The sequence below is a fragment of the Accipiter gentilis genome, chromosome 25 (genome assembly GCF_929443795.1).
Source record: "Accipiter gentilis chromosome 25, bAccGen1.1, whole genome shotgun sequence".
Classification (NCBI taxonomy): domain Eukaryota; kingdom Metazoa; phylum Chordata; class Aves; order Accipitriformes; family Accipitridae; genus Astur; species Astur gentilis.
In genome coordinates, this window is record NC_064904.1 from 22321952 (window position 1) to 22338844 (window position 16893).

At 38.0% G+C, this 16893-nt stretch overlaps 1 protein-coding gene across 1 annotated transcript in view; it reads right to left on the bottom strand.

Moving 5' to 3' along the window:
* FANCM (FA complementation group M) overlaps nt 1-16893 on the bottom strand; it is a 78536-nt gene that overhangs the window by 15904 nt on the left and 45739 nt on the right. Inside the window, exons 12-13 of the mRNA XM_049828455.1 lie at nt 15057-15214; nt 14292-14444 (exon numbers count right to left, since the gene is read on the bottom strand). Coding sequence (XP_049684412.1) covers nt 14292-14444; nt 15057-15214 — 311 coding nt within the window. The remainder of the gene's footprint in view (nt 1-14291; nt 14445-15056; nt 15215-16893) is intronic.

The window sequence follows — 16893 nt, forward strand, 5'->3', positions numbered from 1 at the left end:
TACTGTGAGCAGAAGAAACTCTTATTCAAGCACAAGGGAGCCTAAAGTTCTCTGTTCTCTTTGTACTATCGTTTGTAATTTGGCTATTGCCATTGATGGCACATTAAGAACTTCTCACTTACATACTCTGAACTTCCCCCCCCCCCCCCCCCCCCATGGACGCTTATTAAACTTCTGTTTAAAAAGGCACTGACCTAGGCAACCAACTCTTGAAAATACACTTGAAAAAAGCACAATAGACTTTGACATCACTCCCAGTTAGGTATCCATACAAGGACTACCTGGATGGAAAAGCTATTTATTTATTGTCCTTCTCACTCTCTCTTTTAAATTAAGAATTCAAAATTCAGGCATGCAATCTCCAAAAGGAACAGTTAGGGTCAAATGAGGCTCTAAAAGCAATGGTTTGAAATACTCCTTCAAAGTTCAAACCTGTTTCACTAGTAAACAATAAAAATGAGGATGTAAGATCTAAACAGAAGGCACAATTATCTTTTGGCAGTTCAGGCAGATGAATCCCTAGACTCATTAGTCCCCAAAATTAAACAAGGCACCTTTATAGAATAGTGGGTGATAAAACTGATTTTTACAATAAGAGGTTACCTGCTTCCTATACAAGTAACATTCTCCAAAAGTCCTAGCATATATAAGTAGGAAAAAAATAAGGTGCTCATAATCATAACCTCTTGAACCCTCCTCAGTGTCCCACAAGAATATTATTACAGCAGTTATACTTCAGCTTGTGCGAGTCATGCTGATATTCACTATTCAAACTCTACTGGCACCTCTATCTCCCAGCAGTGTATAGTAACCTCCCATCCTTCTCTAGCTCTTCACAAGCTAGACAAATCCCTCCCTATTACATGTACCCAAGCAATGTGCAGATTCTGCTCCCATGGGCACAGCCCCTGGTCTTCACTCACAGAGAACATGACTTCTCATTTCTTCACTTGGTCTCTGTGTAACTGAGTTGCTACAAAAGTTCCCAGAGCTGTTCTAACCAATAGCACTGTGACACCAACATCTTGATAAAACTGGGACCCCTGGGACCACCAGGGCATCTCTTCCAAAAGAGTGTGAAGAAATTAAACAGTTTGGGTTTCTACAAACAGTACACCTAGAGCTGCTGTTAAACAACCTTTTACTGCTAGACTCCTTATGGGAGCTAGAGGAGTCAATCATGGAAAACAAGGTTTGAAAAATACTCTGCAAAGTCATTCTACCTCATTACACAAGGCAGAAATAAGCATACCTAAAATTACTGCTGCGTGGCTTGTCTAGACATATTCCTGAAAACAGGATTCAAAGAGCTGTCTTCCATGCATTTGAAGACAGATCACATCCTAACACAGTTCTGGATCCTTTCTGGTTGCAGTAGATAAAAGTACACTATCCAGAATTAACAGTATTTTTTCCACTCTCAGTAGTAGTAGTAGTAACAATAACAATAATAAATCAAAATTTAGATTTTATCACTAACTTCATACACATGCTGCAGAAAGTATCATATGCAGAATAAATAAGGAAGAATCTGTGTACAGGCTGTTTTGGGGTCAGGGGCACAGCTGGTTACAAATCCTGTTTATAGCAATAACACCTGTGTCTCAGCAACAACATATTCAATTTCTATATGGTCAGAACAGTAGAGTGGTAGCAAGGGGAGGAAGTTCAATTGCTAGAGATTTGTCTCTAAAGGCCTGTGAAACACCTACTCCATTTGTCACTACATAAGATGTTACTCAGCTGCTACACAGTTATTGCCTATGCTTAGGCTATCCATTTACAAATATATTAAAAGAAACGAAAAGTTAGGATTTTTTAAAAAGAGATCTCCAAGGAGATCTGCAGGCTATAGAGGCTGACTTATAAGAAGTCTTAATACCAAAATAGTGAAGAAAATTACTGTGAAAGGATTAAAGTATGATTTTGATATGTATAGGTTCTAAATAATTAGTTTCCCTCAAGCTCAGTCAAAACACAGACTCAAGATATGGAAGTCTCTGTATGATATCAAAGAGGAGTAACAAACAACAAACATGACATGGTCCAATTAACTTCACAAACGTTATTGGAGGAGATCACACATTTGGTTGACAAGTGTTGATAATATGTTTAGATTTATGTAAGTAGCAACCGAATGTTGTGTAACATCTCAGTTAAAGTATCCAAGCATTATAGGAACATATATGGATTAAAGATTGATTAGCTGCCAAACCACTAAACCTTATTGACACAGAAGTAGGTGCCCACCCAATATGCTTCCAAGAGGTGCGGAGCAGATCATTCTTGGCCCTATATTCTTCCGCATTTTTTAATTAACCCAAAGTAAAGTAAAGCAAACCAAACGTAATCAAACCTGCAAGAAAAGATGAGGGTTGTGAGTAGGTAAAAGGATAATTCAAATCATAACTGGACCAGAGTTAGAACAGATAAGAGCAAATCATTCATGTTTTCATATGGCCAAACATGAAGTTGCATGTTTAGGATGGTAAGAGGTAACAGAACCATATCATGTCATCCAAAGGACCTAGAGAAACTCAAGAATGAAGTTCCTGAATTGGTAATGGTGGTATGTAATCTCTTGCTTACATGCCTCAGGAACTACGTGGCGGCAAATGTGATGCCATTTTTTAATGGTCAGGGAAGAACCTAATAGGTTGCTAACCTTATCTCCATACTGATTAAATTAGTAGAAGCTATAACAGATAATATAATTACTGGATAAGTCTTCTTCAGAAGTGTCAATATTGCTTTTGAAAACAAAAACTCAGACCTTACAAACCCATTAGATTTCTTTGAAGAGACCAACAAGCAAAAACATTGACATGCTCTCATGCATACCATCTTCCCAGCTTTCTGAAAGGCTTTCAAAAAGTCCCTGCCAAAATCTTTAAAGAAACTTAAACAGAGAGAGCAAACCAGGGAAATTTCTTGGATGGATAAGTAACTGAGTACAACACAGAAAACAGGAAGAGCGAGGAGTTGTTATACTGAAGGACTTCATTAGGCCACTGCATATACCTATAATTACGTTTTAACTTGGCGGCAGGCATGGGGGGAAAGTCTAGCAAAACTGCTGTGTGCCAGGACAAATTTAGCATCTAGGACAAACTTTAGTAACCTAATTTCAGGCTTACATGGAGTTATATAACTGTTCTAGTTCAACTTAGTAATTCAAAGTACTTTCTCCCAAACAAATAGTTTCTCCTAGTGAGTCTAGTTAATACTGATGGAGTGAAAGGACAGAATTATAATTATCACATTTTAGCCTGAAAGTGTACTGGTAGAATCTTAAATTACCTGATAAGCCCTTCTATAACCTAGTAAGCTCCAGTGTGTACCAGCTACTCAGCAAATAGGTCATGCAGGAGTAGAAAAACAGGGATCTCTCTTACATTATTGTACTAAATCGATGACCTTGCTTAGAATTACTGATTCAGTTTAAGAAGCAATAGGGTTTTTAATATAGAAAATAAAAAGGAAGAGTAAACTTAAGATATTAAAATTTTCATTTCTAATATATAAATATGTGTATATATACACACACACACTCTCTATTTTCTAACATTTAAAATTAAGGCAGCTACTATCAAAATTAAAATTAACCTCTCTCTCCTTGTAAGCTACTTTGGATGTACACTTGCTAACGAGATTCAGATGCCTGCCAAAACCTTGCTGATTTTGCTATTTAAAAATGAAAATATAAGTCTGTAAACAGATAAGGTCTAGATTTTAACAATTATAACTTCTTTAATCAAAAGCTTGATTGAAACAGAAGTAAAAGCAGCATGAACAACTGACATTTAAGTCTTTTCTGGCACAACACAGAACCTATTTTCAGAACGTGGTTTTTTTGTTACATCTAGGGAAGAAAGGCTTTTGGACTTTCAGCTTTCATACCAGGTGTTAAATCCCATGGAGTCCAGACTGCCAATATAGTTAGTCACATGGGTATATTTTCTGGTTAACTTATGTTTTAGCATGAATATTAACAAAAATTACAGCAGTAAGGCTGGTGGTTTTCACACATATTTTGCATGAGTAGGTAGAGCAGATACCAAAGAAGCATATTCCAAACCATTCAAATGACAAGTGGTTACAATTTTTTCCTTGTAGGTGGATCATTCGGTCCCTTAATACTCAAGAGAAGACCCTTGTGTTGCCCTCACACATGGTCCTTAACATGCAATAGACATCCTTTAGTGTATTCTGGACAACAAAATGCTGTTCCTCAAATGCTCTCAAGCCATGACCATTCTCCCCCACTGCCCACAAATACTTTTCTAAGGCTTACAAATATCTCTAAGGCTACAATTATTGCTTTTAACATATTGGATATGTTAACACACACTTGCTGAGGAAGGTAAACTGCACTTCCATTGCAATACAAGACTTCTGGAGGATATAGAAATCAAAGCTTGCAGTCCTCCTCGGTTCCTCTCATTCCTACAAAGAGAGCTTCTGCCCTTCAGGAATCCTGCTTACCTGCTTGACAAATTGGGCTGTAGACAGTAAAATACTATGTTCCTCTCTGAAATGGTTTAAGATAAAAGTATGTACTATATAGTATTTATTAGTGTCCAGTAACAAGACTGAAGCACAAGAATGCAAGAGGACAAACACCCACCCACAGCTATCAGACAAAGGCTGCTTTAATCCAGTGTGTTGTATCTAACCAAGAATTGAGAAAAGTTTAGAAATAAAGAAATTATAGAATGCTCCTTCCCCAAAACATGTCCATCTGCCTACTTAGGCTACTTAATGTGAGCTTACATTGGCTAAAAATTATGTCTACACCAATGACCTTAAGGGCAATGGATAAACTTTCACTATATACAAGATACAGGCATATGACATACTTTGACTGTCATACAATTTTTTTCTGCTTTATTTTATATCACTTTTCTACTGATTTCTGAAATTCTAATCCCTTTTTTGAGTAACAGTGATCATTAAACTAATGTTTACACAGAAGTATCCAAAACAACTCTTTCCTAGCTAAGGCAGCTTTCTCTTTCATTCAACCTTAAACTTATTGGTACAGAATTTAATTCACCAACTTTTTAGATCTTGCTCGCAGGCTAATTCTTTAGGAAATTTTGTAATTCTTTATGGCCATCCTCTACTTTTATTACCAAAACCTAATTTCTTACTGCTGTAAAAATGATCACTTTTCCAAACCATTTACAAATAGGCTAAAAAATGTTTATGCTTATGTGATTTCACTGCTAACCTCCCTGCCATTTGAGTACAGGCCATTATTTATACCTTTCAGGAACTGGTTAATGAATAGAATAATCAATCCTTCCTATTCCATGATTGCTTAGTTTCCAGAAGAGACTCTAGGGGAAGGAACCCTGTCAAAAACTTTTTTTGGAAGTTCAAGTATATTGTATCAGATGACCCTTAAAAATATATTTAGTTGATTCATGAAAGAAGCCTAAGTGACACAGAAGACACAATTTCCTTCTACAAAAGCTGTGATATTTCTTGGTATCACATTATTGATGTATCTACTAATTCTGTTGCTTTTTTTCTTTCATGCAGCTTGCTTGAATGAATCACAAACTATCTCTCATGCAGCCACCCAACACCCTTCTTCAAATCCCAAGTCAATGTCTGACACCTTCTCCTGCAACACCCAAGCTCATCTAAGCAGCTGGGAATTCTTGAAGAGCTACCATCTGCTCCTGCTTAGTAGCAATTGGCTACTATTCATTTATCCGCTTGTACTTATTTTGTGATACTCTAATTTGAGAGAGTATCTGGCTATACAACAAACACAGCTGCACAATAAAAACACTCAAAAGATCCCTAAAAAGGAAGATTTATTAGCAAAATATGGCATATGTACCCCAGCAATTATGGGAACAGGCATCATTAAAGAGGCTACAGAGGCAAGAGTGAATGTTCAAGAACTTACGAAGAGTAAGAAAATAAATTTATCTATGGTTTAGTAACTACTTATTTTATAAAACTTCCTAGATGGAAGTGATAGCTAGTTAGTACTAGAGATGTCTGACCCGGTAACTGCAGATTGTTCTGTTATCTGACATCAAAGATGGGTGAAAGCTGACATTTGCAATTTGACCTCCTTAGCCTGGGATGTCCCCATGCTAAGTACTTCAGAAATATATGGGGAGGGGGGAGACCCACCACACTACAGGGAGATATACAGGAATGACCTGGATACTGATATGTAACTTCCATGAAAATATGGATAGCAAAACATGCCTGAATCCCAGTGACCATAATAATTTCCTAAGATTACTGCATTTCCATGCCAATACTAAAAATACAAGCAGCAACAGGTATATCCAAGCAGGTAGCAGGACTGGTGCATCTAAAAGCAGGTTTTCAGCTATAGTATCAGTTCAGTGTTCTAAATAAATGTGATTATATTGCACTAAACTTTGTCACCAGTGCTTTATTATAATATTAGAAACAATTTTAAAATATTATCCCCTCTCAAAACATAAATAGTATCTTCAAAGACATTTGGTGCATAGTAGCTCCTGCAAGAGTTCCAGGACAATACAAATGGATTGCCAGTTTACACCTGGCACACTTCCTGGAAAAGTTTTGCCAAATCAGTCTTTTGTAAGAGCCTAAGGAACAGCTAACCAATTATTCACATACGTAAATATTTTGACAGTTTGTGAAAAACAGCATACAACTACTTTAAATCCAGAAACCTACATGTGAAATTACTGTACACATGGACACACCCCTAAACAAATAAAAAAACAATGGAACAAAACCAACAAAAGTCAAAAGTAGCCAGAATCGGTATGTTCTCTACCACTCTACTGACAGCGGGGAGGGAGATCAGGAGTGCATACATTAGCAATAAAAACCCACAAAAGGCAGGCAGCTGTATACAATGGTGTTATCTATACTGTACCACAGAATGCACATGAAGTTCCTCTTATCTGTAGATTTCAGTTGGCAACTCTATATCACATACGTGATATCTTATTTGGTTGCCATAAGATGTAATAATATGGCACATTTTCCAGAAAGCTGAGGTCACTTAAATTGGGTGGAAAGAATATTTCTGGCTGGTATGCCTGAACCTGTGGCACAAGGGCTATGCGAGGCTTCTATGTAGCACTATACAGGAACACTGTCTCACCCCTAAACACAGTAGATAGCCTATCTCAAACTAACACAGCTAAGCCCATCCAGGTGCCACACAATCTGCTCAAGCCCCTTGTTCCTTGCACATGGCTGACATGCCACAATCCTTTGCCTAATCACTCTTCTCCATTCTCACTGTGAGTATAAAACCATGTTTTAAAACATTAAATCATTAAAAACAGAAAGCACCTGCAATTAAAAGTCTGAACAATCTAAACCAGGTCTCAGCATTCAGACTCAAATCAATTGGCAACAAGATCAGAAGAATCAATATGGCACAAAGAAACTATTTTAATTGGAGAGCTGAGATTCTTGGTCTTGCAGGTTCTCCCTGGCAGCCTTACCATCTAACAACAAAACAAACATCCTTCCACCTTCACGCTAGGAAGCATGCTCCTGTTGGGTTTTTCCAGAGTAAAGAACAAATTGGGCCACCTCTGCACAGCTTTCTTTTGAGAATCCCAAGACAGCGTATTTGCTTTGATTTTGTGTACTCTGCTGTTTAAGCCAAATTCAGTGCCCAGACAATAAATAATATCCCACAGTTCAAGCCAGCAGTTCCACAGATGCATTAGTCCACCTGTCATAAACACTATAACTAAACGTCATTTGCTGTCTTAAATTATTTGTTGCTGGCTAGGGAAGAAGTCTTGCCACATCTCAGATCAGGATTTTAACCAGAGACATACTACTGGCAATGAGGGTCTAAACCAAAATATTTCATTGTCCTTATTCAAACCATTTTTAATTTTGCATTCAGTGTCTCCTGGGAAAAAAAAGTCACAGCTGGCTGGAAACACTGCATTTTTCCTCCCAAACATGCCTGATCTAAAAATTTAAAAATCATGGAAAGCCTTTTCAGGTTTTTTTGAATTTTAGGGTATCTTGGGAACATTTTCATCCCATGAAACCTTCAAGGCAACCTTAGTGGCAGTTGTTCCAGGTTCATCTTCTAAACCTTTCCTCCCGAGGTGTTTGGTATCAGAGATTACTTGGGTGAAAAAGAGAGACAATCCTAATGAGAATCTTTGGGTTTTCTTTTGTCTTTCTAGGGAGAATAATTAATCTAACTTCACACTGCCAACTTTGAAGTGGGAAACGGATAACCATGGTCATCCTCCTACATTTGACACATTGCAACTTTTTAAAAGTCATTAAGAAATGCCTACCTCCCAGAAAAAAAAAAAATGCACTTGCACGTCAATATTTCCTGTTACTTATCCTCAGAAACTTGGACAAATATCATTTCAATAAAAATGATTACTTTGCCCTGACCTTGTTTCCAAACAGTACAGTTTAATTTTTAAAAATGCTTAAAAGCTATTGAATTATTTTGCATAAGGACAACTTGATTTGTTACCATGTTACACAAAAAATCCCTGCTTGTAGCTAGTAGAAAATCCAATCCCATCTGCCCAGTTCTCGTTGCTGTAGTAATAAAGCTACACGGGCATTAAAGGCTTTTCTGCAGTGGATGTGCCTGTCGCAGGGTTCATATTTGGGATTTCTTTTACTTTTTTATTTTCTTTTGATTGTGCCAACTTCTTCTCTAAGTTGTTAACAGCATATAAATACAATATAAAAATTCCTTTCCAAACATTTTCACTTCATCTATTTAAAAATATCTAAGCCTTTTAATTGACTTTTTAAAATCTATTATGCAAAACACAACTGCATCGGAGGTTTCTTGGAATCATAGAATGAGTACAAGGAAAGGAAAGCTACACATCAGTGAACTCCTGAGCTTTCTCCTGTAATAGAAAAGAAAACACCCACAAAGAACACACAAATACCTCCTGAGCTGGCTCATATTAAGTTATTACTAATCTCCAAATGAGATTCTTCCCAGGAAATAATTAGTTTCATCAGAAACTTCCAGATCATTTGGTTATTAATAGTAAAATAATGATTTTCCTGGTTTTGTATTTTAACCATTGGTAAGAAAATAATCAATAGAACTGTGGTTTGAAGATCAATCTCAGTTATTTAAGGAAATAGCTTTGACTTATTTATCTTAAATCCCTCTTCTATTAAGAACTGTAAATTAACGTCAGACAGATTAGCAGTGGTATATTTGGCAATAGAATATTTATAGTAGGAACTTGGATGTACAGTACATACATGCAAAAACCTTTGAGCCACTGCTAAAACAATTACTGTTTCCATCCACTTATTTTCCATATAAGACCAACACTTTAGGTAGATTTTTACAGGCTTAATTTCTGTTAAAGGTAAATTTCCCAGAGGCTGGAGCAATATCCCTTTATGCTATCCTACTGTTTAGTAACAACGCTTCCTACAATTTCAAAACACATCTAAACACTACAGTAAAGCAAAGCTTCTGAAAGGTTTAACTTGCTATAGAAGCTATCTCCACCAAGAATGCCTAGGTCAAAGTAGTCTGTAAAACACCAAGCTTGAAGACCATCTCAATCTGTGTGCTGTATATTAAGTACATGTAATGTGCCTGGAGACACATTAATCTAGCCACAGCACAAGTATGCTAAGCTAATGCAGGAGGCAGCAGCAGTCCTGTCCCTGAACTGCCTGGACCTTGAGCAAGCACAATGCATCAGTGGGGTCTTGCTGTGAAACGGAGCAGGACACTAAAGAGGGTTAAATTCAAATCTGGCAGAAAAGCATGATTTTAAACCGCACGTTTTTTCCCAATTTTATGTTGAACTGCTCGTGAAAATACAGTGGCAAAAAACACATGGGGCTGGTGTTGCATAGCCCTGCGCTTGCAAACCCAGGCAGTTCTTTCAGTCGGAGGTATTTCGCTTGGACAGCTGCTCATACCTACACAGCATCAGTCAGGAATACAGCCAAGATATACCCATCTATATAAGCATACCTTAATAGGTGTGCAGAAATTCAAAACATTGCCTATAGATCTCTAAGTTTCTTTAATTTTGCTCTACTTTTGCATTTTTTAATTAATATTTTTTTCTAACAAGCACTCTACAATACAGAAAAAAATCAGCGTACTAGTTACTGTTGAAGTAAACCATCCGTGTGTCCCCATAGGTCTAGCTATGGGCAACGGTGCATAACCAGTTTTTAGAAAAGCTTGCTTGATTTTTGAAAGATCCCGATGCGAACAATTTTATATGCAATAGTGTTGGGAATATTATATCATGAGGAAAATCTAAATGTGTGAAATTAGAGTGCTACATGGATGTTATATTTGTTCTAATTTTAACTTTAAAGTACAAACTTCTAATCAAACTAGTAAGAAAACATTCAAGCTTTCAAGAGAATATCCCAACAAGCATACAGAATGCATAGGGATGAAGAATTCAAGACTGCCTTTTATGAAGATGTTAACCAGCTTTGTGGGCAAGACAAGTGCAGTGGATGTTGTTTACCTTGACTTTAGCAAGGCTTCTGACACAGAAGTGGTCAATAAGGGTGGGTGGAAAACTGGCTGGACCACCATGACTGAAGTGTTTTTGAGGACTGGTATGAAGTCCAGACAGTGGCTAGCTGCTAGGAGTGTTTCTCAGAGGTTTTTGGTGTTTAAAATTTTTATTACTGACCTTGGCTACAGCACAGAGTGCACCTTCAGTAAGTTTGCAGACGATATCAGGTGACGGGAAGCAGGTGACATGCTTGAGGGCAGGGTAGCTGTCCAGAGGGTCCTCAACAGGATGACAGAAACCTCATGACAGAAAAATGAAACAGCAGTGTGCCCTTGTGGCAACAAAGATGATTGCACCCAGGCTTCATTAGTAAGACAGCCACGAGCAGGACAAGGGAAGCAATTATTCTCTGTTCATCGCCTGCAAGACCACATCTGGAGCGCTTAGTCTAGTTTTGGGCCCCCAGTATAAGAAATATCTTGGACTGGATCAAGTCTAGCAGAGGCGGCCAAAACTGTCACAGGGCTGGAACACAAGGATGTACAAGGGAAGACAAGGGAACTCCATTCCGTCTTAAGAAGAGAGGATCTTATTACCATCTTTATCTAGCGTAAGAGCAGAGGGAAGACAGAGCCAGGCTTCCTGGAGGTACACCAAGACCAGAGTTAATGGGCACAACATGAAACAAGAGAAATTTCAATTACATATTGGGAGAAATTTTTTCACTGTGAGGATGATCAAACACTGAACCAGGGGCCCAGGGAAGCTGTAGGATTCCAGCCCTGGAGATCCTGAAGGCTTGACTTGTTGAGGGCCCAGCCACCTGATATACATGGGCCCTGGACTGGACCAGAGAGCTCCACAGGTCCAAACTGAACTGCTGTGCATTAATAGTGATGGCCCTCAAAGCAGCATTCACTGACAGAAATGGTTTAGAACAGAGATATTTTTTAAAAAAATATTTTACACCAAAAGGTTCTTTGGTCTGATTTACTGTATAATTATACACATTTTTCTCCGTATGTGTTTTCTGATTCCCCAGAACTGAAGCTGTAGGAAGACTGAATGAGGACAAGACTGGTAGTAACAGGAAACCAAAACCACCTCCCCCACACTCACATGTGCTCTCATGTTAGCAATATGGAAGATTGTTCTCTTCCGAATAGCAAGGCAACAAGTTTTTGCTGGTGTAATCTACCTGATGAGTAAGGACTGCCACAGTGCAGTGACTGTTCCAAGGCAATTCCACTGTAAAGATAATATACATCATTCACTTCCCTTCTCTTTGGTGAATTTCAGTGGGAACATATCCTGTCTTGGGAAAACTAGCAATGTCTTTCAGAGAAGTCAAGGATGATTTAAGAAAATATTAATAAAACTCACATGCGAGAAATGACTGTCAGTGCTGACAAAATAAATTAAGACACATTGCATCTTTGCTTCTTGTGAAACAATTATGGTGAAGCTTTGATTTCCTTGAACATTGACAATTTGGTTTAGATATAAGAAAGAGGCCAACAACCACTGAAGTTTAAAAACTGGGTGTCAGTGCCGATTACAGCTTCTGCCTTGTCAGACGTGGCCAGAGTTACTGCCAGTGCTTTATTTTTCTCTAGAATTCAACAGGGTGGAGTGATGTGTCGTGTTGTAACCTCTCATATTCAGTGGAGTCGTTAGAAGGTGTTTTCAACATGCCAGTGACATTCAATTATGACTTCTCCTCTAACTGATGAGGAAGAAGTTCAGTGTCTCCACCTAAGACTAGTTAAGACAGATCAGAGAAAGCTGGCTGGAAATCAATCCTGGTAATGCCTGAAATGTTGAGCTGGGAGGCAGCTGAATGAGATAACAGGCAGTCTCAGTCTTTTGACTGCAAGAGCATTACTTACAATGTACATGATTAAGCTGACATTTAGCTGTTAAATTAGCAATAGTGAAAGCCAACTGTTTATCACTTGTTATCAATTAATAGCTGTATCCCTTCCTTTCTGATGCAGATCTTCCAGCATTTTCCAAGACTGTTTCAGAGTTTTTGCAGCACTGCGATGTGCTGTACGCAGGACTGCTCTGAAGTACTTGGTGAGAGAGCCCATGTGCTATTATGGCACAGAGCAGCATGATTTCTGAGCAGAGCACTACACAGAGAATGCAGCACTACACACCCTGCCAACGCTGGATGGTCATCATCAGAGCTAAGCAAAATGTAAAGTGATGACCACAACGTAAACAGCCATAGTTCTGGGTCTCACCTGTTGAAGGGACATCCTCTCTGTTCACCACACAGTACAGAGCAGGGGTAGGTGACCTGGGCTGTCTCATTTTTGTGAGGGACAGTAGGCAGACCTATCTCTGTAAAAGTTTTGTAAAAGCTCACTTGCGAAAACAAGTATTTGACACTCTGCTTTGCTTATAATTTTTAGCACCTACTTTGGCAGAGTCTGGGGGAGAAGACCGAAGACTTGCTTGGTGACTAACAAATTTGCTCTGTAAATTATCTTAAGGGTGCCAGATGTTGGCTTAGCATCTACAATTCTGAAGGAGCTTGGGAACCTGAACAGACTTCTGGTATTAATACCCTTCGGCAAAAGGAACTTAAGTCACAAATACTTCAAGTGCCTGATTTGATGGTGGGGAAGGAAATCCTCAATTAGAAGAGCAATTCTAAATTTTTAACCATTTTGTTTTACCTCTTTACTTCCTTCAACTCTCCATACCTGAACTCTCCCCAAAGTCCTCTCTCTCTGGCAGTATGTTCTCGACCCTAGCTTGGGAACACAGACTCCCAAAGAAGTCAAGAATGACATTGTTCTGTGATGAAGTGGAAAAGCTTATCTTAGCTCTGAAAGTCTATTTACAACTTCCCATTAATACACTTTCCTAGCAAGGAGTACAACTACAATGTCTCTATTCTCTTCCTTGATTAGTCTAGTTATTCAGGAAACTCTGGCCGCTTAGCAACAGATTCTGATGACCTAGAAAACTTCAACACACTAAAAAGCAGTATCTGTGGAACATAGAAGACCTAAACCAGAGGAAAAAATAGTGTGGTGAACAACTGAAGTATTCAGGTACTGTCAACAGATCTACCTCTACACACATTCTCTTGTATGTGCCTTTCATTATAAAGGCATATCTGCTATCCATAATTCTTAGTAAACAAAATTCTCATCTCCCAAATGGTTTTTATCCATGTTTGTTTGACTGCCCTGTTTTTATTCTTTAATTCTTACGAGCAATTAGGTTTTAATTAAAGCTTTCACAGAAAACAAACCACAAAGCCACAAAACACAACCACCTTAAAACATGCAAAACATTCCTGCGTCATTTTTATGGGATGAATTTGCTGCACATACACGATACAAAATTATTTCCAATTCCTGTTACACTCTGCAACAGTTCTAATACCTCTCTTGGTGACTTTGCTCCTTGACAGATACAGTTCTTGTATTTAATGACATTTTGTAAAAAATTGATACTCAGTTCCATTAAAAAAAGAATGATTTATGGGTGTAGGTTTTTTTCCTGCATAGGGAAACACTGTTTTTAAACAACTTCCATGGAAAAGATTAAGAATTACAGAATACCAGTGGGACACATTTTGAAACAAAATGAAATACACAGTATTAATTTCACAATGCCTAACTTAGCCACTTAGCCCCATGCAAACACTTCCCCACTTTTTGTTTCAGCTGAACAGACAAAACTAAAGCACTCATTATTTTTTAAATACTCTAATTGTGCATTAAATACTTGTGCATGTTTACAGCCAGCCAAATGTAAACACCTTACCTGTTCATGTCTCATCTGTTCTATCATTTCCATAACACTGATAAAATGGTAACAACGATCTGAGTGATCAACCATAGATGTAGGAAAAGGACGATTCTGCCAAATTCTCCATTCAGACAAAGAAAGTTCATGAGTTGCCTCCTCTTCATGCTTCTGCAGTTTGAAATTAAGATTGGCAAGGAGATTTTAGTCAAGACATTCTTTATCAAAACCAACGTCCACTTCTCTGTCAAGGACAATAAATACTCTGAATGCAGAGAAGTATCTAAACATGATCACAAAGATTTAAGTCTGGTCTAAAATAAAAACAATTCCATGCTTTGTGTTGTCATGGCTTTCATGGAAGACAGGTTGTTTTAAGCGGTGATATGACACAAAAGCTCCATTTTTTTTCTCTGAATCAGAAAAGAGATTGTAAAACTTGAGGTTTTCTTTCAGTAACACTTTTATAGTTATATAAACTTGGGGATGAAGTGTGGATACAATACCATCATGAATACAGCATCCTGCATGGAATTCTTAGAAATAGGAATGGAACTTAAAGGATACTGAAAGACTTTTTAATGTATTTTTAATTTACAGACCTAACCTCAAAGACCCATTTCAAACATCTAATTCCTAAATTCTTAACCTCAAAACCCTACATATAATTCCCAAAATTGCATTTTTAATACAGACCTCCTTCAAATTCACAGTTAACTTTGTTACTCAGAATATCCTTTAAGACTCATGTCAAAGGAAATATTACATTTAGGTTAAACTCACTGATATTTCTTCCAGGTTTTCTACGGTTTCAAATGGAACTCGAGGCAATACCAGTTCCTTTACTCCATCACTTTCCTTAATCCTGTAAAGTCTGTCCCATATTTCATATTCCTCAGGCGAGAGAGACCAGCTCTCATGACCTTGTATTTGCTTTTTGTCTATGGGGGAGAAAAACAATAACAGGAAAATGTTACCTACTTTAAGAAAAAGGATACACAGAATAAAAACAACTTGGTATGAAACCAGCTAAAAGAAAAAATACTTTCTCTGTGCCACAAGCAAAACCAGATAGAGAGAATCTAATGTCAGAAACAAGTATCAAAACAGTGTTGTATGTTATAATTATGGATAAATCTAGCTATGAAATGACTGTTTTGGGGGAAGGCATTACAAAGATACAAATATATAGATAGCCAGACAGATATAAATAGAGAGAAATACATCTATCAAATACCTACAGGCCCTGATGACAGTATAGCAAACAGGAAAATCATATGGCTCGAATTGCTAACCATCTGTCTTAGAGACCTTGGGGAACAAACTGCAAATAACTGTGCTCCCCCCCCCCCCCCCCCCTTTTTTTTATAGTTACTCTTTAAATACCGGAAAGCAACATTAATTTGTTATGACAAAAATATTTTTTAGTCATTTTTTGAATCAATCTCCTCTGTTAAGGTCATGCACATGAATAAGAGGATAGAAACAAAAGTATTATGAAAATTCCCCAGGAGCAGGGAAAGAAAAAAGAGGCTCATCATTTTTATTCACGCTCATAACCGCAAGAGGAAGTATAGGGCACCTGTGAGCACCAGTGCTAGATAAAACAAAAGTGCTCGTATGGCAGCTTGCTGAAGACAAGGCCCTGGTGGTGCTTGGCTCTGAGTGACTACACTCCAGTGATGAAGAGGAAATGGAGTCATTTTTGGCAGTCTGACAGCAAGCCTTGATACCACCACTATTTAAAAACATGCCAAATCCCTCAAAACAGTCATCAGTGTGAACAGCAAAGTCACATCCAAAGAATAAGTGCTAAGAGCATGTTAAGAATGTGATTGCTTTTAGCCCAGATGTGTGAAGCTTGGAGAAAAATAATTAAGTTAATTTGACAATCACTCTGCAGACAGGATTTGGGATGAATCTGCAGTCAACACCCTATTCTGAATTAATGCCACTGTGGGAGGAATCTGCGTGTATCCCTCAATCCTCTCAAGTTACAATTGCCAGAGACTGTGTCTCTAGAGGATGGTGTGACAATGTTGATTAGAGACTCAAAAACAGATCCCTCAGTTCAGAGTACTAGGTTCAAGTCTTGTTCAGAAAAAGTCTTTCACAGCTGGAAAAAGCTAACCAACACTGAAGTTTAAGGCCATCATTAAAAAAAACAGGAGAAGATCAATAGTGCTACTACAATATTTTTGACTTGAGTCTAGGAGACATTACACTCCTTTATAACCAACACACAGTTCAAGGACCCAGAAGAAGAGGAAAAAGAGAGACCTGAAGGAAAAGAAAATTACGAACGCTTATCAGAAAAGCATATCTCACAGCGTTTCCTGTTGTTTATAGGAACAGGTAAGTATTAGGTCTGCTCTAGCAGTTAATATCCAGCACCCACACAGCAAGACAGAATATGTCCATCTTGGATTAGCATGGAGTTCTGGACAGTGTTGCCTGGACAAGGTAGAAACGAAAGGCCAGAAAGAGACTTAAGCTGTAACCAAAATCTAACACTGTTGGTCATTCCAAAGTGACTTCTACTGCCACACTTAAGACTTATCTTCATAACCAAGCAGCAAAAAGATGGCCTACCAAGGAACCAAGAATGCATTTTCAAACG